Source organism: Dendrobates tinctorius, unplaced genomic scaffold (genome assembly GCF_039654945.1).
Source record: "Dendrobates tinctorius isolate UK_male_01 unplaced genomic scaffold, ASM3965494v1 ptg000069l, whole genome shotgun sequence".
Taxonomy (NCBI): domain Eukaryota; kingdom Metazoa; phylum Chordata; class Amphibia; order Anura; family Dendrobatidae; genus Dendrobates; species Dendrobates tinctorius.
In genome coordinates, this window is record NW_027361737.1 from 23,102,488 (window position 1) to 23,127,700 (window position 25,213).

Below are 25,213 nucleotides of genomic sequence, written 5' to 3' on the forward strand. Positions count from 1 at the left end.
ATGTATCTGCTGGTAGTGAATCCGTGGAGCTAATGTGCACAATACTTCTCTATTTACTTCCATCTGGTTCCTGCCAACTAATGTGATATGTTACAGCCAATCTAGAGACCCTGCTGACGTCACCCGCTGGCAAAGCTACAATAATGAGGCTTTATTACACACATTTACAACTCATTACTGCAGAATGGGATAATGCTTTCCAATGTTTGGATGGCAGATTCCCCAGAGAGAAGCTGATCACACTGGTCCGGGAGCCGCACTCATACAAGTCCTCACTCTCCATGCGGCTAATAGATCACAGTGGGCTTATGCGGATTTCTATCAATTTTTGGCATCCCTTCAGAGAAGTAACGGCTCATAGCGGAGGCCCTAGTTTCACTCACAAAGCCCTAATTGGGTGTATTGGAAGCGGTCACCAAATGGAGCACTATAAAGTACCAGGATGTGGAATGGTACAAGAAAAGCCAAGACCCCGAATATCCACTCGAGTACAGCCACGATGGGCGTTAAAGCAGAGGTCCAGGACATGGGGACTGATAACAGATGTGTCTCTGGCGGATGATCCGCATGTCGTGGTCCATACGCTAACCATGAAACATGGATGTGTGAATCTGACCTGAAGAAATCATGAGTAGAGATGAGCGAATATGTTTGGGTTCCCCTCTTATGCTGCAGAGGGAACCTGGCTTCCTGGATCGCACCGGCAGGATAGCTGGTCGGCGCCGCAGCTGCATACGTCGCGGCTGTGTCACTGTCACAGCACATGCATGGAGAGCCTAACACACACGCAGCTGTGGTGCCGATCAGCCGGGAACCAGAACAAATTCGCTCATCTCTAATCATGAAGCCCCTTTAACCATTGCACATCCAGTTCTCCACACTGTTCCTTTAAAATACATAGGCAGCATTTCACTCCATGGTGACAGCTGCATCTTAGAGCACCGCCATTAGGGCCAGACCTGTGTCAATGCACATGTTGTGTAGTGCATGATATTCTCACCGATCGCCATCTTCTCCAGTTTCTAGCACTGCTCCGCTCCTCTTCTACGTCACATTACTAAAGTTCAGACTCTGATCACTCTGCGCTTTGTGTGCGGGATGGAAGTCGCCTTTACAACATCAGAGCGAGGCTGAATAGTCTTACAATGCGAGGCCGGGGTCAGACTGGTGAGAAACTTGCAGGAGTCTCGCACCTCAACACCCGGCATTGTCACAGACACTAGGGACCGGCGTGTGTGGCTGCGTGTATTTCTATGCCGCTGAACGCTCCGCTCCGAGTGCCGGCGGCAGTGCCGAGTGTTACGATGCAAGACTTCCAGATCTCACACATGGCGCAGAGCAAGCCGGCAAGTTGGAATAGTCACGTGGTTCAGAAAAAGGACTGGAACAGGGTTGAAAACTGGAGAAGACGACGATCGGTGAGAACATTAGAACAATTACACTACATGTACATTATCACAATTTTAATGGAAGCGCTTCTTTAAGATGGCCATACACGAGACAGTTGTTGGCCAAACCTTCACTTATCCCTGTTGCCCTTATCTGACAGGTCTCTTCTTATACACATACATAGGACAACACTTGTCAGTCCAGGAGTACCGCGTGGGGAGAAGCCGCTTGCCTCGGACCACTCATCTGTTTCATAGTAAAACATACATGGCGTCAACAGCGCAGTGACCGGCAGTCAGCGCAGCACGAGTCTGCCGTCGGGTTTATTTTACCATAATCTGACAAACATGACATCTTGTATAAAAGGCAAAGACTCTGGAGTGAATAAGGCTGGTACCTGCAGGCTGGTCACCATTCTGCACGTCGCCATCTGGGGGCGCCCGCTTCTCCTTAATGTCATCATCTGTAGACTCCTCAGACTCTGCCCGTTTATCAACTGAGAAGCAAAAGTTAGTATTATGTAGAAGCAAATTGTAAAAAATAAATAAAACTCTATGCATGAAGTGGTCGTGTAGTTGTCACAATGTGACCCCATTCACTTTTTATTTTTAAATCAGATTAAAAAAAAAAAAATTAAAAAAAACATTTTAACAGATACAAATGAACCAATATTGTCCACCCCCTTACCCCTGCTCCCTTCTGGGCATCAATTACCTAAATATACAATTAGTACATGTGTATCTCACAGCAGCGCACACACTTCACACTGCTCCGCACTGGGCGCGCGCACACACACACTTCACACTGCTCCGCACTGGGCGCGCGCACACACACACTTCACACTGCTCCGCACTGGGCGCGCGCACACACACACTTCACACTGCTCCGCACTGGGCGCGCGCACACACACACACTTCACACTGCTCCGCACTGGGCGCGCGCACACACACACACTTCACACTGCTCCGCACTGGGCGCGCGCACACACACACACTTCACACTGCTCCGCACTGGGCGCGCGCACACACACACTTCACACTGCTCCGCACTGGGCGCGCGCACACACACACTTCACACTGCTCCGCACTGGGCGCGCGCACACACACACTTCACACTGCTCCGCACTGGGCGCGCGCACACACACACTTCACACTGCTCCGCACTGGGCGCGCGCACACACACACTTCACACTGCTCCGCACTGGGCGCGCGCACACACACACTTCACACTGCTCCGCACTGGGCGCGCGCACACACACACTTCACACTGCTCCGCACTGGGCGCGCGCACACACACACTTCACACTGCTCCGCACTGGGCGCGCGCACACTCACACTTCACACTGCTCCGCACTGGGCGCGCGCACACACACACTTCACACTGCTCCGCACTGGGCGCGCGCACACACACACTTCACACTGCTCCGCACTGGGCGCGCGCACACACACACTTCACACTGCTCCGCACTGGGCGCGCGCACACACACACTTCACACTGCTCCGCACTGGGCGCGCGCACACACACACTTCACACTGCTCCGCACTGGGCGCGCGCACACACACTTCACACTGCTCCGCACTGGGCGCGCGCACACACACTTCACACTGCTCCGCACTGGGCGCGCGCACACACACTTCACACTGCTCCGCACTGGGCGCGCGCACACACACTTCACACTGCTCCGCACTGGGCGCGCGCACACACACTTCACACTGCTCCGCACTGGGCGCGCGCACACACACTTCACACTGCTCCGCACTGGGCGCGCGCACACACACTTCACACTGCTCCGCACTGGGCGCGCGCACACACACTTCACACTGCTCCGCACTGGGCGCGCGCACACACACTTCACACTGCTCCGCACTGGGCGCGCGCACACACACTTCACACTGCTCCGCACTGGGCGCGCGCACACACACTTCACACTGCTCCGCACTGGGCGCGCGCACACACACTTCACACTGCTCCGCACTGGGCGCGCGCACACACACTTCACACTGCTCCGCACTGGGCGCGCGCACACACACTTCACACTGCTCCGCACTGGGCGCGCGCACACACACTTCACACTGCTCCGCACTGGGCGCGCGCACACACACTTCACACTGCTCCGCACTGGGCGCGCGCACACACACTTCACACTGCTCCGCACTGGGCGCGCGCACACACACTTCACACTGCTCCGCACTGGGCGCGCGCACACACACTTCACACTGCTCCGCACTGGGCGCGCGCACACACACTTCACACTGCTCCGCACTGGGCGCGCGCACACACACTTCACACTGCTCCGCACTGGGCGCGCGCACACACACTTCACACTGCTCCGCACTGGGCGCGCGCACACACACTTCACACTGCTCCGCACTGGGCGCGCGCACACACACTTCACACTGCTCCGCACTGGGGGCGCGCACACACACTTCACACTGCTCCGCACTGGGCGCACACACACTTCACACTGCTCCGCACTGGGCGCACACACACTTCACACTGCTCCGCACTGGGCGCACACACTTCACAGTCACACTGCACACACACACGGCAGATGTCAAGGAACGGTGGACGTGATTACATTGTGCTCAGTGTAGAGAGATGACAAACTGTCCACAGCCCCCGATGACTGGCAGGGAGAATAGAACCTCATTTTCTCCCTTTAGCCACTCCTCCCATTAGACACCTGCATATGTTTAGAACGGCATTTACTAACAGAGGAATACAGGTGTTTTTTTGCCGACTGCTTCCCTTTAAAGTATAAGGACATCTTTAAGAGCAATTTTATATTTAAAGGGGTTGCCCAGCGCTGCTGCCTTTCTAACTGAGCGGTGCTTTTGACGACAAGCATAGATTGCAATGACAGCTGGGGGTCGCCTGAAGACCCCTGTGCATGTCATGACGGTGCTCCAATGGCTGGCGTACATCGGAGACCGTGCATTACAATATATAGGTTTGAGTTCACTAAGGGAGGGGACTGAAAAAAAACCCCCGCAATTCTGCCATGTCTATTTTTTTCCTTTTTGTGGTTTTGACTGATCAGACTTTATAGATGCAGCAATACTACATGTTTACTGTTAGTGCATTTTTATATGTAGGAAAGAGGGGGGAGGGGATGACAATTTTATATATATATTTAAATCATTTTTTCCCACTGTTGTAAAGCAAAAAAAAACCCCGCAATTTTGTATCTACCCCAAATTGCTATTATAAACATGAGCTCGTCTCACAAATAAGGCCACAAGCCGTCACACAGCTCCACGGACCAGAAAATATAAAAAATAACTTCCATGTCTTGGAATGTTGGGTTTCTGTGAGGAGGCAAGTGCAAATCTGGATGTTGGTATGAAAGCTGATGTGATTTGATACTGTACCATGTAAGCCTTATACTGAAGCTACAGAGGCCTGGGGGAAACTATATGCAGATGGGTAAGGAACTGGCTAAAGGAGAGGAAACAAAGAGTCGTCATAAATGGTATGTTCTCTAGTTGGGATATAGTCAGCAGTGGGGTGTGGCAGGGATCTGTGCTAGGACCGATACTTTTTAAGCTCTTTATTAATGACCTGTTGGATGGGATTGAGAGTAAAGTGTCAGTCTTTGCTGACAACACCAAACTATGCAGGATACTAAAATCAGACCTCGACATTACAGTATGGCAAAATGATCAGGATAAGATAACTGAATGGGCAAACACTAGGCAAATGAGGCTGAATGTAGAGTAATACTACTGCTGGAAAAGCAAACAGGATTTTAGGATGTATAAAAAAAAAAAGAGATAAAATCCAACGTAATGTTACCCCTTTATAGATCACTGGTGAAGCCACATCTAGAATATAGGATCCAGTTTTGGGCTCCACATTTAAAAAAGAACATTCAGAAATTAAAGTCAAAGGCGGCAACTAGATTATTACAAGGGATGGAAGACCTCTCATATGATGAAAGGTTGGAAAGTTGGGCTTGTTTAGCTAAGAAAAAAAAAAAAAAAAAAAAAACGCCTCAGAGGAGATCTCATTTAGGCTAGTTTCACACTAGCGTTTATTCCCTGTAGTGCACGGCGCCGCTAAGCCCCGCCCCCTGCCGCCTACTATCGCACACGGCTGCATGTGATCTGCGCACCCTATCTTTAGCATAGGGTGCGCAGATCGTGCGCTGGTCGTGCGCTAGTAGGATTTTAGCATGCGCTGCGCACCTTTGAAGGTGCGCCGTGCGCGCTAAAATGCAACATGCTGCTTTTGGCGCACACCGGCGCACCTTCAAAAGTGCGCAGCGCACGATCTGCGCACCCTCTGCTAAAGATAGGGTGCACAGATCGCATGCAGCCGTGTGCGATAGTAGGCGGCGATGACCGGATGGGGCGGGGCTTAGCGGCGCCGTGCGCTGCAGGGAATAAACGCTAGTGTGAAACTAGCCTTACATGTATAAATATATGTGTGGCCAGTACAAAACACTGACAGATGACTTATTCCTTCCTAAGATCATACTAAGGGGCATGCATTATGGGTGGAAGAATGGCGATTCTGGCCGCTAAATAGGAAATGGGTTATAGCTAATTTAGTGACAAAATTTATAATTGGTGGAAAAAGGCTGAGCTTGATGGACCGCAGTCTTTTTTCAACCTATGTAACCAAGGTTGGTATCATCGTAAATGTACTGAGCTGGAGAATCAGATTATCACGTTCATTTTGTGTTAAAAACCACCACCAAAAACATGAAAAACACTTACTGGGGTGTTTATTACTACGTTTCCTGCACTTGTAATTTTTGCCCAGTTTTCCAGTACATCGCATGGTAAAAAGTAAGGTGTCATTAAAAGTTACAACAGAACCAGCCATGTCCCCACCAATAATGGGTGGGGAGCGTTACCCTCTCACTATTAGCGGTTACATTTCCCTAATACAGCAGGGGGGGGCGCATTAGGATCACACCAAATAACACCACATGGGAAGAGTTGAGATTCCTTACTGATACTAATGGGTTAGAAATCAGCATCACAGGAATCAATAGCCAATTACCAAGGTTTCTACAATGATTGGATCCTGACTGATAACAGCAGACCTGTCAGGAGCTGGCACTCCGCACGCAGGATGACATCCACCCTGTGACACAAATATCAGAGCCAACACCAGTAATAATTGTTTGGCCAATGGCTGCTTCATACTGCACCATAACCATGCACGCTCAAGTAAAGGGGATGTCCAGGTATCTGACATCAGATGGGGAGAGGCTCCTCTTCGGCTAGATGGTACAGTTGCCAAGGCAACCAGCTGACACCAAATGAGGACTGGGCTCCGCTTGCACCTGTGGGTGTCAGGCAGTTGCCCCAGTGACCTCTCTGTCACCTGAGGGAGGCAGTGCCCCTGACAACCACAGCCAGCAGTCTGCATGTGTGTCTGGGGGCTGTCAGAGATACTGGGGGCAGGGACCGGTCACAAATCCTTCTACAGTGATCCTGATGATACCAGAGAATAATAGCCACCATTCACCTGCACAGCACATCTTCCACGTCTCACCTGCTCCTCCATCACTGACAGCTCACACTGGAACTTGGAGTTCCACATTTAAACACTAAACCGACCATAAATACAAGTCCTATAATTCCCACACAGGTCCGCGCCACGGCCGCCCCGAGCTGCCCGCCATCCCTACCTTCCATGTCCTGCACTTCACCCCCGCCACTCGCCGTCGCCATTGTGCTAGTGATGTGTCGTTCGTGAACGATCCGATACAAAGAGCCGGCTCCCTGCTGTGAACGAAATGAGCCGGCTCTGCAGGGTGAACAAGCCGTTTTTTTCTTTTTCTGGCGCCTGGAAGTAGTGAATCCTGACTGTGACTCTTCTGGGGGGAGGAGCGGTCAGGAGAGGAGGAGATGTGGATAAATGCACGAGAGTTAACCCTTCAGTACCAAATCTATCCTGCCGGTTCCTCCATGGCATATATAGGGTGTGACTATGTGTAAGAGGAGAGACGCAGCACATTGTCATCATCATCATCTGCAATGGCCTGTGCGTTACCTTTAGGCTCCGTGCACACGCTGCGGATTGGGGTGCGGATTCATCCGCACGGATTTTGTAAAAACCACAGGTAAATCTGCAGGTCAAAAAACCTGCGGTATTATCTGCGGATTGCTCTGCGGTTTTTCATCTCCAGAATGAAGGAGATGGCAAACCGCAGCGGAATCCGCAGAAAGAAATGACATGTCAATTCTTTCTGCGATTTCAAAACCGCACGGAAAAATCCGCACCGTCTGCACTACGGTTTTGTATTTCCATAGGGAATAATGGTACTGTACACCGCAGCAGAATCCGCAGCGTGTGCACACAGCCTTAGTCCCAAATAAAGCTCCACTTTCCTGGCCCCTCCTCCCTGGCGCATACATACAGTATATGGTGTGTAGGAGGAGAGGCTCCGCACATTGTTAGGTATATCATCATCTCAGTGTTAGGCCGGGTTCACATTGCGTTTCTGGCCCTGCGTTCTACCGGATCGTTACATAGCGGCACTAACGCTGTAACGGATGAGGTAACGCCCCCATTGGCCGCAATACTACTAACGCATCCACAATCGGCCTGATGCGTTACTTCATCACGCCCCTGGAACGCGGTCTGCAGCATTTGTGGGGGCGTCATGAAGTAACGCATCAGGCCGATTGTGGATGCGTTAGTAGCATTGCGGCCAATGGGGGCGTTACCTCATCCGTTACAGCGTTAGTGCCGCTATGTAACGATCCCGTTGAACGCAGGGCCAGGAGGATTCAGGACAACACTACAGGGAGGAGGAGAGACGGCGGCAGGTGTTGCTGCTAACGGTTACACTTGTGAGAGACGCACGTGATTCTCGTGCAAGTCTCACGCATGAAAACCCGGCACTGCCACCAGCACTCGGACCGGAGCGTGTGGTTACATGTACTTCTATGCAGCCGCACGCTCCAGTCCGAGTGCCGGCGGCAGCACCAGGTTTCCATGCAAGAGACTCGCACAAGAATCTTCCGAGTCTCTCGCTAGTGAGTATGAGCCCTAAGGGGAGGGGAAGATAAAGTGATTTTAGGTCAAACCTGTGGCGAGATCTCGGGCCAGCCCCAATCATTATATAGGGTTAAGCTGGTCTCACACTTGCATATTTTGGCTGCACACGGATGTGCTGTACGGGACCAGACTGCAGACATAATATAGACTATGCCCGCATGCTGCTCTGTCATACAGTGATCTTTCCTGCCTCACTAGAAGGGCTTGTGCCCTGTGCTGTGTTAATGATAATACAATGTATTGGGAGCATGTATGGGGGCTCCTGGTTAGGGGCTGCATGAGTGGGGCTGCGTTCACACTAATGCTGGGGCGGACATAGACTGTAGTGGGCCCCTGTGCAAGAAATTTTTCGCCCCCCCCCCCCCCCCCCTTCATAGGGCAACAAAGTTATTTGTTATCTAATATTGAGTCTATGCAGGGCTGGATATAATATCTGTATAGAATATAATGTAACCCCCCATAGAATATAATGCAGTCCCCCCCATATAGTATAATGCAGCCCCTCCATAGAATATATGGCAACCCCCTCATAGGATATAATGTAGCCCCTCCATAGACTATAATGCAGCCCCCCTATAGAATATAATGTAGCCCCAAATAGAATATAATACAGCCCACCTCCCCATAGAATATAATGTAGCCCCCCATATTATATAACACAGCCTCCGCTTATAGAATATAATGTAAAATGTACCCCCCATGGTATATAACACATCCACATAGTGTATAGCCCAGCAACACATGGTACACAACCCACCATGGTATATAGCCCACCATGGTATAATACAGCCCAGCATGGTATATGGCCCCCCAGAATGGTATAATACAACCCAGCATGGCATAATACAGCCCAGCATGGTATATAGCCCCCCCAGCATGGTATAATACAGCCCAGCATGGTATATAACCCCCCCAGCATGGTACAATACAGTTCAGTATGGTATATAGCCCCCCAGCATGGTATAATACAGCCCAGCATGGTATATAGCCCCCCAGCATGGTATAATACAGCCCAGCATGGTATATAGCCCCCCCAGAATGGTATAATACAGCCCTGCATGGTATATGGCCCCCCAGAATGGTATAATACAACCCAGCATGGCATAATACAGCCCAGCATGGTATATAGCCCCCCCCAGCATGGTATAATACAGCCCAGCATGGTATATAACCCCCCCAGCATGGTACAATACAGTTCAGTATGGTATATAGCCCCCCAGCATGGTATAATACAGCCCAGCATGGTATATAGCCCCCCAGCATGGTATAATACAGCCCAGCATGGTATATAGCCCCCCCAGAATGGTATAATACAGCCCAGCATGGTATATAGCCCCCCAGAATGGTATAATACAGCCCAGCACGGTATATAGCCCACCATGGTATATAGCCCACCATGGTATAATACAGCCCAGCATGGTATATGGCCCCCCAGAATGGTATAATACAACCCAGCATGGCATAATACAGCCCAGCATGGTATATAGCCCCCCCAGCATGGTATAATACAGCCCAGCATGGTATATAGCCCCCCCAGCATGGTATATAGCCCCCCCCAGCATGGTATGATACAGCCCAGCTTGGTATATAGCCCCCCCCAGCATGGTATGATACAGCCCAGCTTGGTATATAGCCCCCCCAGCATGGTATGATACAGCCCAGCTTGGTATATAGCCCCCCAGCATGGTATGATACAGCCCAGCTTGGTATATAGCCCCCCATCATTGTATATAGCCCCCCCATCATGGTATATAGCCCCCCCAGTATGGTATATAGCCCCCAGCATGGTATATAGCCCCCATCATTGTATATAGCCCCCCCAGCATGGTATATAGCCCCCCATCATTGTATATAGCCCCCCCAGCATGGTATATAGCCACCCAGCATGGTATGATACAGCCCAGCTTGGTATATAGCCCCCCCAGCATGGTATGATACAGCCCAGCTTGGTATATAGCTCCCCAGCATGGTATGATACAGCCCAGCTTAGCCCCCCCATCATTGTACATAGCCCCCCCAGCATGGTATATAGCCCCCCCAGCATGGTATATAGCCCCCCCATCATTGTATATAGCCCCCCCAGCATGGTATATAGCCCCCCAGCATGGTATATAGCCCCCCAGCATGGTATAATACAGCCCAGCATGGTATATAGCCCCCAGCATGGTATATAGCCCCCCAGCATGGTATGATACAGCCCAGCTTGGTATATAGCCCCCCAGCATGGTATATAGCCCCCCCAGCATGGTATGATACAGCCCAGCTTGGTATATAGCCCCCCCCAGCATGGTATGATACAGCCCAGCATGGTATATAGCCCCCCAGCATGGTATATAGCCCCCCCAGCATGGTATGATACAGCCCAGCTTGGTATATAGCCCCCCCAGCATGGTATGATACAGCCCAGCTTGGTATATAGCCCCCCATCATTGTATATAGCCCCCCAGCATGGTATAATACAGCCCAGCATGGTATATAGCCCCCCCAGCATGGTATGATACAGCCCAGCTTGGTATATAGCCCCCCATCATTGTATATAGCCCCCCCAGCATGGTATAATACAGCCCAGCATGGTATATAGCCCCCCCAGCATGGTATGATACAGCCCAGCTTGGTATATAGCCCCCCATCATTGTATATAGCCCCCCAGCATGGTATATAGCCCCCCAGCATGGTATGATACAGCCCAGCATGGTATATAGCCCCCCAGCTTGGTATGATACAGCCCAGCTTGGTATATAGCCCCCCATCATTGTATATAGCCCCCCCAGCATGGTATAATACAGCCCAGCATGGTATATAGCCCCCCCAGCATGGTATGATACAGCCCAGCTTGGTATATAGCCCCCCATCATTGTATATAGCCCCCCCAGCATGGTATAATACAGCCCAGCATGGTATATAGCCCCCCCAGCATGGTATGATACAGCCCAGCTTGGTATATAGCCCCCCATCATTGTATATAGCCCCCCCAGCATGGTATAATACAGCCCAGCATGGTATATAGCCCCCCCAGCATGGTATGATACAGCCCAGCTTGGTATATAGCCCCCCATCATTGTATATAGCCCCCCAGCATGGTATATAGCCCCCCAGCATGGTATGATACAGCCCAGCATGGTATATAGCCCCCCAGCTTGGTATGATACAGCCCAGCTTGGTATATAGCCCCCCATCATTGTATATAGCCCCCCCAGCATGGTATAATACAGCCCAGCATGGTATATAGCCCCCCCAGCATGGTATGATACAGCCCAGCTTGGTATATAGCCCCCCATCATTGTATATAGCCCCCCAGCATGGTATATAGCCCCCCCAGCATGGTATGATACAGCCCAGCTTGGTATATAGCCCCCCCAGCATGGTATGATACAGCCCAGCTTGGTATATAGCCCCCCATCATTGTATATAGCCCCCCCAGCATGGTATAATACAGCCCAGCATGGTATATAGCCCCCCCAGCATGGTATGATACAGCCCAGCTTGGTATATAGCCCCCCATCATTGTATATAGCCCCCCAGCATGGTATATAGCCCCCCAGCATGGTATGATACAGCCCAGCATGGTATATAGCCCCCCAGCTTGGTATGATACAGCACAGCTTGGTATATAGCCCCCCATCATTGTATATAGCCCCCCCAGAATGGTATAATACAGCCCAGCATGGTATATAGCCCCCCCAGCATGGTATGATACAGCCCAGCTTGGTATATAGCCCCCCATCATTGTATATAGCCCCCCAGCATGGTATAATACAGCCCAGCATGGTATATAGCCCCCCCATCATTGTATATAGCCCCCCAGCATGGTAGGATACAGCCCACTAGTGTTGTGGTACGGTGCGTTGTGATGTGTAGCAATCCTGATGCATCCTGATCCAGATTAGATCCCTATACTTAACATAGGGACGCAGGGACCTGCGCTTGCATCAGGATCAGGAGGCATCAGGTGCACCAACACATATCACAGCACTTACTAATTCTCAAAGGACATTAACAAAAAATGCCACAATACATGGTAAGACTACAACCGAGGAGGAGTCGGGGCCTGATCACAAGAGCTGACAATCTGAGGAAGCAGCAATGCTGAATAACAGTCTACACTGCGTCATACGGGGAGAATGAGGCCCTCACTTCACAGGCAAAGACCTAGAACGAGCACTGTGGAAAACGGATTTCTGTTTAAAAAAAGAGCCGTTTAAAGAGCCAAAAGAGCCGGCTCTTTATGGTGAGCGGAGCCGAATGAGCCGGATCACCAAAAAGAGCCGAACTTCCCATCACTACATTGTGCGTCTGTTCCTCTCGCTCCCGGAAGTGCTCGTCTCCACCAATCAGCGACAGTTGCTCAACCTCGTGACTAGTGACAGCTGAAATCCACCGCGCAGGCGCCGTGTCAGTATGTCTCCTAGAACTACAGTGTTTGATGTGTTGCTTTGGTCTGCTCTGCTCATAGGAGACAACGGGTACTTCTCACTGATAGGAGAGATGTCCTGCAGGAGGAAATCAGGGGAGCGATGTGCAGCAGGAGAGGGATGTGCTGTAGAGGAGGCGGAGGATAGGCAGGGGAGCGATGTGCTGTAGGAGGAGGATAGGCTTGGTGCTATGTAATGTAAATGGGGATTAGGCAAGGGAGAGATGTGCTGCAGGAGGTGAAGGTGTAGGTAGGAGTGCGATGTACTGCAGGAGGGGAGGATTAGGCAGTGAGATGTAGTGCTGAGAGGGGAGATGTACTTTAGGCAGTGCTGAGAGGAGAGATGTACTGCAGGCAGTGCTGAGAGGAGAGATGTACTGCAGGCAGTGCTGAGAGGAGAGATGTACTGCAGGCAGTGCTGAGAGGAGAGATGTACTGCAGGTAGTGCTGAGAGGAGAGATGTACTGCAGGTAGTGCTGAGAGGAGAGATGTACTGCAGGTAGTGTGAGAGGAGAGATGTACTGCAGGTAGTGTGAGAGGAGAGATGTACTGCAGGTAGTGCTGAGAGGAGAGATGTACTGCAGGTAGTGCTGAGAGGAGAGATGTACTGCAGGTAGTGTGAGAGGAGAGATGTACTGCAGGTAGTGTGAGAGGAGAGATGTACTGCAGGTAGTGCTGAGAGGAGAGATGTACTGCAGTAGAACTATGCTGAAGTTGGTTTCTAAGGCTGCGTGCACACGATCAGGAATAGTAGCGTTTTGGACATACCATATTTTCGCTACCTCCAAAATGCTGGGTTCTATTACCACATTTGTTTGTCAGTACATGTGGATTCACCGCATGTAATGACATTCAACTGGTCAAAATGTGCAGCGGATACTAGCGTCTCCACTACAGAAACTGACATCCTGAGGCTTGTAAACCTGCACTGCGGATGAGTTTACGCAGCTTTAAATAGAAGCACAGTGGGCATGGGATTTCTATAAATCCCATCCGCTGTGCTTGTAATGTAGACTGTGGCGTTTGGATGCAGCGCAAACACTACTATTCCTGATTGTGGGCACGTAGCCTTATTCGGCAATTTCCTTTTTCTGTTTTTTAGAATAATAGCGTACAATGCAGCAAAGTGCCCTGATGTGAATACGCTTAAAAGCAGCTACAAAAGTTATAAAACTGACATCAAAGTGGGCACTGAAAGGCGCTATGGAAAGGGTTAAAATACTTTGGGCCACTGATTTCACACCACCATTACATGCATAGTGATGCCCGCATCAAATTCAGGTCACTCCAGCCTGGCCCAAATGGGTTGTGGGAATCAACTTTTAGGCTATGTGCACACGCTGCAGTTTTTGCTGCAGATCTGCAGACAGTGTACAGTACCATGTAAGTCTATGTGACTTACAATCCGCAGTGCACATGCTGCGGATTTTTAACTGCGGAAAAGCTGAGGTTTGGAACCCGCAGAAAGAATTGACATGTCAATTCTTTCTGCGGATTCCGCTGCGGTTTGCCACCTATTCCATTGTCCAGGTGTCAAACCGCAGGGGAAAACCGCTGGCCAATCCGCAGGTAAAACCACAGGTCATTTTACCTGCGGTTCCGCAGATACAAATCCGCAGACCAATCCGCAGCCTGTGCACATAGCCTTAGGATGAACTTGATGGACTTGTGTCTGTCAACCTTAAAGGGAACCTGTCAGCAGGATTGTGCACAGTAACCTACAGACAGTGTCAGGTCGGCGCCGTTATACTGATTACAATGATACCTTGGTTGGTGAAATCCGTCTTGTGGTTGATGTTTAATATTTTCAGTTTTGAGATAATGATATGCTCGTGTTCTGGGACGGCCTGTGGGAGTCTTCATGTGGTGCTCTGATTAGGTATTCATACTTATGGCTTCTAACAGGTCACTGATCCCTTGGTGAGCTACCCCCTATTTAAAAAAAATCAGTCTGATAATGGCGCCGGCCGCACCAGTAGCTGCTATTGGATCGCCGATAGCTGCTACTGCGCAGGCGGCGCCATCTTGCTGAGCCTCTACAACCCTGAGCCTGAGGTAAGTCTGTACAGGGGTGTAATAGTAAAAGCCAGAGTTCCTTTGGGACTTGCATAATGGAGTAGCTTGCACCAAGTCTGTCCGAGGAAGTCTTTTTGAGCTGATGGCTTAAAGGTACTGTCACACTTAGCGATGCACCAGCGATCCCGACCAGCGATATGACGCGGTCAGGATCGCTGGTACATCGCTAAGTGGTCGCTAGTGAGCTGCCACACAGGCAGATCTCACCAGCGACATCGCAGGGGTCGGGGGTCGTTACTTACCTGTCAGACGAGGCGATCCTGACGTCCTCCCGCCCGCGTCCACACGTCGCTCGTCGGCGCCACAGGAAGCCCAGCAGGAAGCTGACGACGAGAAACGGTCCAGGACGTTCTCGCGGGATCAGCGATAACCAGCGGGGGAGCCGGTCGGAGGTAAGTATCAGACACAGCGATATCGCTAGCAATATCGCTATAACGTCACAAGTTATAGCGATATTGCTAGCGATATCGCTTAGTGTGACAGGCCCCTTAGGCAGATCCTAACATTTAGAAAAAAAAGCTTTAGTTAGAGTTGAATCTATCATTATAGCCTCAAGCTCGCTCCTCCGGCCAGCAGCTACACTGTAGATGCGACGCTGGGCCTGAGGTAAGACTATCCCTGTACAGGGTGGTAATGGTAAAGGCCAGGGTTCCTTTGGGACCTGCAGAATGGAGTAGTTTGCGCCCAGTCTGTCCGAGGAAGCCTTTTTAAGCTGATGGGTTTTGACAGTTCCTAACCTTTCAGAAAAAAAAGATTTAGTTAGGTTATTTCAGTTTGGGTTTATTCAGTTAATTCAACCACTCTAGCATCAAACTCATAATTTTTTTTGTGTGAGCAATGAGGTTATGGAACTCTCTGCCACATAATCTTGTAATCCTTAATTCTTTAAAAAAAAAATGTTCGGTGTGCCTTTCTTGAATAATATAGTATTGCAGATTATTGGTACTAGATTTTGCTATGGGACGTTGATATAGGGAACTAGTCAGATTGCCATATGTGCAGTCACGGAGGCATTTTTTCCTTAATAATGGGGGCAATTAGTATCTGCCTCATGGGGTTTTTGCCTTCTTCAGGATCAACACATTAGCTTTTAGGTTGAACTTGATGGACTTGTGTCTTTCAACCTTAAAACTATGAAACTATCCCCGTATTGCAGTTCAAGGGTGTAGGACAGGGTTCCTTTGGAATCAGATGATATCAAATGTTTTGTTCCAAGTCTGTCCAAAGAAGCCTTCTTGAGCCGAAGGATCAACATTTAGGAAATAGTTAGAAACTAGGTTTTCTGTCCTTATGCGGCTCACTTAGATAGTGGTGTTCTGCCCACCAAATCTACCAGTATGGGAGTCACTAGTAGGATGTAAGCCAGACACTGTGCACCACCTGTGTGTGACTAGCGCCCTATACAAGCCTTTTTCGTGTGCTCTTTTAATACTAAGCAATCACCCCATCTTGAACTGGTAGGTTGTGCCACCTTAGTACGACGCAAAGCAGCTTCAATTATACTGTGGCCCTTTAAAGTAGAAAAAGATGACAATGCGGCCCCTAGACTAAGAAAGGTTGTGCACCCCAGATATAGAGTCAGCCGACGGTGTGATGTACTGAAGGATGGGGCTGCATAAAGAAAAGCTAAGAGAAGTGATGCACTGTGTGCAGGTGGAGAATGCAGAGATAAGTGATGTGATGTCAGATGGGGCTGTATGTAGGAGGCTGAGAACTCATGTACTGCACAGTGGGGTTGTATATATAGGGGGCTGAGAACTCGTGTACTGCACAGTGGGGTTGTATATATATAGAGGGCTGAGAACTCGTGTACTGCACAGTGGGGTTGTATATATATAGAGGGCTGAGAACTCGTGTACTGCACAGTGGGGTTGTATATGTAGGGGGCTGAGAACTTGTGTACTGCACAGTGGGGTTGTATATATAGGGGGCTGAGAACTCGTGTACTGCACAGTGGGGTTGTATATAGAGGGGGCTGATAACTCGTGTACTGCACAGTGGGGTTGTATATAGAGGGGGCTGAGAACTCTTGTACTGCACAGTGGGGTTGTATATATAGGGGGCTGAGAACTCGTGTAATGCACAGTGGGGTTGTATATAGAGGGCTGAGAACTTCTACTGCACAGTGGGGTTGTATATATAGGGGGCTGAGAACTCGTGTACTGCACAGTGGGGTTGTATATATAGGGGGCTGAGAACTCGTGTACTGCACAGTGGGGTTGTATATAGAGGGGGCTGAGAACTCTTGTACTGCACAGTGGGGTTGTATATATATAGGGGGCTGAGAACTTTTGTACTGCACAGTGGAGTTGTATATATAGGGGGCTGAGAACTCGTGTACTGCACAGTGGGGTTGTATATATAGGGGGCTGAGAACTCGTGTACTGCACAGTGGGGTTGTATATATAGAGGGCTGAGAACTCATGTACTGCACAGTGGGGTTGTATATATAGGGGGCTGAGAACTCATGTACTGCACAGTGGGGTTGTATATATAGGGGGCTGAGAACTCGTGTACTGCACAGCGGGGTTGTATATATAGGGGGCTGAGAACTCGTGTACTGCACAGTGGGGTTGTATATATATAGGGGGCTGAGAACTTTTGTACTGCACAGTGGAGTTGTATATATAGAGGGCTGAGAACTCGTGTACTGCACAGTGGGGTTGTATATATAGGGGGCTGAGAACTCGTGTACTGCACAGTGGGGTTGTATATATAGAGGGCTGAGAACTCATGTACTGCACAGTGGGGTTGTATATATAGGGGGCTGAGAACTCGTGTACTGCACAGTGGGGTTGTATATATAGGGGGCTGAGAACTCGTGTACTGCACAGCGGGGTTGTATATATAGGGGGCTGAGAACTCGTGTACTGCACAGTGGGGTTGTATATATAGGGGGCTGAGAACTCATGTACTGCACAGTGGGGTTGTATATATATAGGGGGCTGAGAACTCGTGTACTGCACAGTGGGGTTGTATATATAGGGGGCTGAGAACTCGTGTACTGCACAGTGGGGTTGTATATATAGGGGGCTGAGAACTCGTGTACTGCACAGTGGGGTTCTATATATAGGGGGCTGAGAACTCATGTACTGCACAGTGGGGTTGTATATGTAGGAGGCTGAGAACTCGTGTACTGCACAGTGGGGTTGTATATATAGGGGGCTGAGAACTCGTGTACTGCACAGTGGGGTTGTATATATAGAGGGCTGAGAACTCATGTACTGCACAGTGGGGTTGTATATATAGGGGGCTGAGAACTCGTGTACTGCACAGCGGGGTTGTATATATAGGGGGCTGAGAACTCGTGTACTGCACAGTGGGGTTGTATATATAGGGGGCTGAGAACTCGTACTGCACAGTGGGGTTGTATATATAGGGGGCTGAGAACTCATGTACTGCACAGTGGGGTTGTATATATAGGGGGCTGAGAACTCGTACTGCACAGTGGGGTTGTATATATAGGGGGCTGAGAACTCATGTACTGCACAGTGGGGTTGTATATATAGGGTACTGAGAACTCATGTACTGCACAGTGGGGTTGTATATGTAGGAGGCTGAGAACTCGTGTACTGCACAGTGGGGTTGTATATATAGGGGGCTGAGAACTCGTGTACTGCACAGTGGGGTTGTATATATAGGGGGCTGAGAACTTGTGTACTGCTCAGTGGGGTTGTATATATAGGGGGCTGAGAACTTGTGTACTGCACAGTGGGGTTGTATATATAGGGGGCTGAGAACTCATGTACTGCACAGTGGGGTTGTATATATAGGGGGCTGAGAACTCGTACTGCACAGTGGGGTTGTATATATAGGGGGCTGAGAACTCATGTACTGCACAGTGGGGTTGTATATATAGGGGGCTGAGAACTCGTACTGCACAGTGGGGTTGTATATATAGGGGGCTGAGAACTCGTACTGCACAGTGGGGTTGTATATATAGGAGGCTGAGAACTCATGTACTGCACAGTGGGGTTGTATATATAGGGGGCTGAGAACTCGTGTACTGCACAGTGGGGTTGTATATACTGTATAGGGGGCTGAGAACTCATGTACTGCACAGTGGGGTTGTATATATAGGGGGCTGAGAACTCGTACTGCACAGTGGGGTTGTATATATAGGGGGCTGAGAACTCATGTACTGCACAGTGGGGTTGTATATATAGGGTACTGAGAACTCATGTACTGCACAGTGGGGTTGTATATGTAGGAGGCTGAGAACTCATGTACTGCACAGTGGGGTTGTATATATAGGGGGCTGAGAACTCGTGTACTGCACAGTGGGGTTGTATATATAGGGGGCTGAGAACTCGTGTACTGCACAGTGGGGTTGTATATGTAGGAGGCTGAGAACTCGTGTACTGCACAGTGGGGTTGTATATATAGGGGGCTGAGAACTCGTGTACTGCACAGTGGGGTTGTATATATAGGGGGCTGAGAACTCATGTACTGCACAGTGGGGTTGTATATGTAGGAGGCTGAGAACTCGTGTACTGCACAGTGGGGTTGTATATATAGGGGGCTGAGAACTCGTGTACTGCACAGTGGGGTTGTATATATAGGGGGCTGAGAACTCATGTACTGCACAGTGGGGTTGTATATATAGGGGGCTGAGAACTCGTGTACTGCACAGTGGGGTTGTATATATAGAGGGCTGAGAACTCATGTACTGCACAGTGGGGTTGTATATATAGGGGGCTGAGAACTCGTGTACTGCACAGTGGGGTTGTATATATAGAGGGCTGAGAACTCATGTACTGCACAGTGGGGTTGTATATATAGGGGGCTGAGAACTCGTGTACTGCACAGTGGGGTTGTATATATAGGGGACTGAGAACTCATGTACTGCACAGTGGGGTTGTATATATAGGGGGCTGAGAACTCGTACTGCACAGTGGGGTTGTATATATAGGGGGCTGAGAACTCGTGTACTGCACAGTGGGGTTGTATATATAGGGGGCTGAGAACTCGTGTACTGCACAGTGGGGTTGTATATATAGGGAGCTGAGAACTCATGTACTTCACAGTGGGGTTGTATATATAGGGGGCTGAGAACTCGTGTACTGCTCAGTGGGGTTGTATATATAGGGGGCTGAGAACTTCTGTAGTGCACAGTGGGGTTGTATATATAGGGGGCTGAGAACTCATGTACTGCACAGTGGGGTTGTATATATAGGGGGCTGAGAACTCGTACTGCACAGTGGGGTTGTATATATAGGGGGCTGAGAACTCATGTACTGCACAGTGGGGTTGTATATATAGGGGGCTGAGAACTCGTACTGCACAGTGGGGTTGTATATATAGGGGGCTGAGAACTCATGTACTGCACAGTGGGGTTGTATATATAGGGTACTGAGAACTTGTGTACTGCTCAGTGGGGTTGTATATATAGGGGGCTGAGAACTTGTGTACTGCACAGTGGGGTTGTATATATAGGGGGCTGAGAACTCGTACTGCACAGTGGGGTTGTATATATAGGGGGCTGAGAACTCATGTACTGCACAGTGGGGTTGTATATGTAGGAGGCTGAGAACTCGTGTACTGCACAGTGGGGTTGCATATATAGGGGGCTGAGAACTCGTGTACTGCACAGTGGGGTTGTATATATAGGGGGCTGAGAACTTGTGTACTGCTCAGTGGGGTTGTATATATAGGGGGCTGAGAACTTGTGTACTGCACAGTGGGGTTGTATATATAGGGGGCTGAGAACTCATGTACTGCACAGTGGGGTTGTATATATAGGGGGCTGAGAACTCGTACTGCACAGTGGGGTTGTATATATAGGGGGCTGAGAACTCATGTACTGCACAGTGGGGTTGTATATATAGGGGGCTGAGAACTCGTACTGCACAGTGGGGTTGTATATATAGGGGGCTGAGAACTCATGTACTGCACAGTGGGGTTGTATATATAGGGGGCTGAGAACTCGTGTACTGCACAGTGGGGTTGTATATATAGGGGGCTGAGAACTCGTGTACTGCACAGTGGGGTTGTATATATAGGGGCTGAGAACTTGTGTACTGCACAGTGGGGTTGTATATATAGGGGCTGAGAACTCATGTACTGCACAGTGGGGTTGTATATATATAGGGGGCTGAGAACTCGTGTACTGCACAGTGGGGTTGTATATATAGGGGGCTGAGAACTCGTGTACTGCACAGTGGGGTTGTATATATAGGGGGCTGAGAACTCGTGTACTGCACAGTGGGGTTCTATATATAGGGGGCTGAGAACTCATGTACTGCACAGTGGGGTTGTATATGTAGGAGGCTGAGAACTCGTGTACTGCACAGTGGGGTTGTATATATAGGGGGCTGAGAACTCGTGTACTGCACAGTGGGGTTGTATATATAGAGGGCTGAGAACTCATGTACTGCACAGTGGGGTTGTATATATAGGGGGCTGAGAACTCGTGTACTGCACAGCGGGGTTGTATATATAGGGGGCTGAGAACTCGTGTACTGCACAGTGGGGTTGTATATATAGGGGGCTGAGAACTCGTACTGCACAGTGGGGTTGTATATATAGGGGGCTGAGAACTCATGTACTGCACAGTGGGGTTGTATATATAGGGGGCTGAGAACTCGTACTGCACAGTGGGGTTGTATATATAGGGGGCTGAGAACTCATGTACTGCACAGTGGGGTTGTATATATAGGGTACTGAGAACTCATGTACTGCACAGTGGGGTTGTATATGTAGGAGGCTGAGAACTCGTGTACTGCACAGTGGGGTTGTATATATAGGGGGCTGAGAACTCGTGTACTGCACAGTGGGGTTGTATATATAGGGGGCTGAGAACTTGTGTACTGCTCAGTGGGGTTGTATATATAGGGGGCTGAGAACTTGTGTACTGCACAGTGGGGTTGTATATATAGGGGGCTGAGAACTCATGTACTGCACAGTGGGGTTGTATATATAGGGGGCTGAGAACTCGTACTGCACAGTGGGGTTGTATATATAGGGGGCTGAGAACTCATGTACTGCACAGTGGGGTTGTATATATAGGGGGCTGAGAACTCGTACTGCACAGTGGGGTTGTATATATAGGGGGCTGAGAACTCGTACTGCACAGTGGGGTTGTATATATAGGAGGCTGAGAACTCATGTACTGCACAGTGGGGTTGTATATATAGGGGGCTGAGAACTCGTGTACTGCACAGTGGGGTTGTATATACTGTATAGGGGGCTGAGAACTCATGTACTGCACAGTGGGGTTGTATATATAGGGGGCTGAGAACTCGTACTGCACAGTGGGGTTGTATATATAGGGGGCTGAGAACTCATGTACTGCACAGTGGGGTTGTATATATAGGGTACTGAGAACTCATGTACTGCACAGTGGGGTTGTATATGTAGGAGGCTGAGAACTCATGTACTGCACAGTGGGGTTGTATATATAGGGGGCTGAGAACTCGTGTACTGCACAGTGGGGTTGTATATATAGGGGGCTGAGAACTCGTGTACTGCACAGTGGGGTTGTATATGTAGGAGGCTGAGAACTCGTGTACTGCACAGTGGGGTTGTATATATAGGGGGCTGAGAACTCGTGTACTGCACAGTGGGGTTGTATATATAGGGGGCTGAGAACTCATGTACTGCACAGTGGGGTTGTATATGTAGGAGGCTGAGAACTCGTGTACTGCACAGTGGGGTTGTATATATAGGGGGCTGAGAACTCGTGTACTGCACAGTGGGGTTGTATATATAGGGGGCTGAGAACTCATGTACTGCACAGTGGGGTTGTATATATAGGGGGCTGAGAACTCGTGTACTGCACAGTGGGGTTGTATATATAGAGGGCTGAGAACTCATGTACTGCACAGTGGGGTTGTATATATAGGGGGCTGAGAACTCGTGTACTGCACAGTGGGGTTGTATATATAGAGGGCTGAGAACTCATGTACTGCACAGTGGGGTTGTATATATAGGGGGCTGAGAACTCGTGTACTGCACAGTGGGGTTGTATATATAGGGGACTGAGAACTCATGTACTGCACAGTGGGGTTGTATATATAGGGGGCTGAGAACTCGTACTGCACAGTGGGGTTGTATATATAGGGGGCTGAGAACTCGTGTACTGCACAGTGGGGTTGTATATATAGGGGGCTGAGAACTCGTGTACTGCACAGTGGGGTTGTATATATAGGGAGCTGAGAACTCATGTACTTCACAGTGGGGTTGTATATATAGGGGGCTGAGAACTCGTGTACTGCTCAGTGGGGTTGTATATATAGGGGGCTGAGAACTTCTGTAGTGCACAGTGGGGTTGTATATATAGGGGGCTGAGAACTCATGTACTGCACAGTGGGGTTGTATATATAGGGGGCTGAGAACTCATGTACTGCACAGTGGGGTTGTATATATAGGGGGCTGAGAACTCATGTACTGCACAGTGGGGTTGTATATATAGGGGGCTGAGAACTCGTACTGCACAGTGGGGTTGTATATATAGGGGGCTGAGAACTCATGTACTGCACAGTGGGGTTGTATATATAGGGTACTGAGAACTTGTGTACTGCTCAGTGGGGTTGTATATATAGGGGGCTGAGAACTTGTGTACTGCACAGTGGGGTTGTATATATAGGGGGCTGAGAACTCGTACTGCACAGTGGGGTTGTATATATAGGGGGCTGAGAACTCATGTACTGCACAGTGGGGTTGTATATGTAGGAGGCTGAGAACTCGTGTACTGCACAGTGGGGTTGCATATATAGGGGGCTGAGAACTCGTGTACTGCACAGTGGGGTTGTATATATAGGGGGCTGAGAACTTGTGTACTGCTCAGTGGGGTTGTATATATAGGGGGCTGAGAACTTGTGTACTGCACAGTGGGGTTGTATATATAGGGGGCTGAGAACTCATGTACTGCACAGTGGGGTTGTATATATAGGGGGCTGAGAACTCGTACTGCACAGTGGGGTTGTATATATAGGGGGCTGAGAACTCATGTACTGCACAGTGGGGTTGTATATATAGGGGGCTGAGAACTCGTACTGCACAGTGGGGTTGTATATATAGGGGGCTGAGAACTCATGTACTGCACAGTGGGGTTGTATATATAGGGGGCTGAGAACTCGTGTACTGCACAGTGGGGTTGTATATATAGGGGGCTGAGAACTCGTGTACTGCACAGTGGGGTTGTATATATAGGGGCTGAGAACTTGTGTACTGCACAGTGGGGTTGTATATATAGGGGCTGAGAACTTGTGTACTGCACAGTGGGGTTGTATATATAGGGGGCTGAGAACTCGTACTGCACAAGGGCGTTGTATATATGGGGCTGAGAACTCGTGTACTGCACAGTGTGGTTGTATATATAGGGGCTGAGAACTCGTGTACTGCACAATGGGGTTGTATATATATAGGTGGCTGAGAACTCGTGTACTGCACAATGGGGTTGTATATATAGGGGCTGAGAACTCGTGTACTGCACAGTGGGGTTGTATATATAGGGGGCTGAGAACTCATGTACTGCACAGTGGGGTTGTATATATAGGGGCTGTGAACTCGTGTACTGCACAGTGGGGTTGTATATATAGGGGGCTGAGAACTCGTACTGCACAGTGGGGTTGTATATATAGGGGGCTGAGAACTCGTACTGCACAGTGGGGTTGTATATATATAGAGGGCTGAGAACTCGTACTGCACAGTGGGGTTGTATATATAGGGGGCTGAGAACTTGTGTACTACACAGTGGGGTTGTATATATATAGAGGGCTGAGAACTCGTGTACTGCACAGTGGGGTTGTATATATAGGGGGCTGAGAACTCATGTACTGCACAGTGGGGTTGTATATATAGGGGGCTGAGAACTCATGTACTGCACAGTGGGGTTGTATATATAGGGGGCTGCTAACTCGTGTACTGCACAGTGGGGTTGTATATATAGGGGGCTGAGAACTCATGTACTGCACAGTGGGGTTATATATATAGGGGGCTGCCTACTCGTGTACTGCACAGTGGGGTTGTATATAGAGGGCTGAGAACTCGTGTACTGCACAGTGGGGTTGTATATATGGAGGGCTGAGAACTCGTTTACTGCACAGTGGGGTTGTATATATAGGGTACTGAGAACTCATGTACGGCACAGTGGGGTTGTATATATAGGGGGCTGAGAACTCATGTACTGCACAGTGGGGTTGTATATATAGGGGGCTGAGAACTCGTGTACTGCACAGTGGGGTTGTATATATAGGGGGCTGAGAACTCGTACTGCACAGTGGGGTTGTATATATAGGGGGCTGAGAACTCGTGTACTGCACAGTGGGGTTGTATATATAGGGGGCTGAGAACTCGTACTGCACAGTGGGGTTG

General features: G+C 49.6%; 1 protein-coding gene and 1 long non-coding RNA gene across 4 annotated transcripts in view; one reads left to right on the plus strand and one right to left on the minus strand.

The window, feature by feature from the left end:
* The window catches only part of PPP1R7 (protein phosphatase 1 regulatory subunit 7), a 60,201-nt gene extending 52,964 nt beyond the window's left edge, over nucleotides 1–7,237 (minus strand). The window contains exons 1-2 of one of the 2 annotated variants that reach the window (XM_073581199.1): nucleotides 7,034–7,237; nucleotides 1,787–1,885 (exon numbers count right to left, since the gene is read on the minus strand). In XM_073581199.1, the coding sequence (XP_073437300.1) occupies nucleotides 1,787–1,885; nucleotides 7,034–7,076 (142 nt within the window). In that variant the 5' untranslated portion in view covers nucleotides 7,077–7,237. Of the gene's footprint in view, nucleotides 1–1,786; nucleotides 1,886–6,870; nucleotides 6,899–7,033 lie in introns of those variants that run through there. The other variant, XM_073581200.1, reaches the window with a different exon arrangement.
* Nucleotides 7,238–12,712: 5,475 nt separating this feature from the next.
* The window catches only part of LOC141095365 (uncharacterized), a 49,149-nt gene continuing 36,648 nt past the window's right edge, over nucleotides 12,713–25,213 (plus strand). The window contains exon 1 of one of the 2 annotated variants that reach the window (XR_012233365.1): nucleotides 12,713–12,801. This is a non-coding gene — a long non-coding RNA (uncharacterized lncRNA). Of the gene's footprint in view, nucleotides 12,806–25,213 lie in introns of both variants that reach the window. The other variant, XR_012233364.1, reaches the window with a different exon arrangement.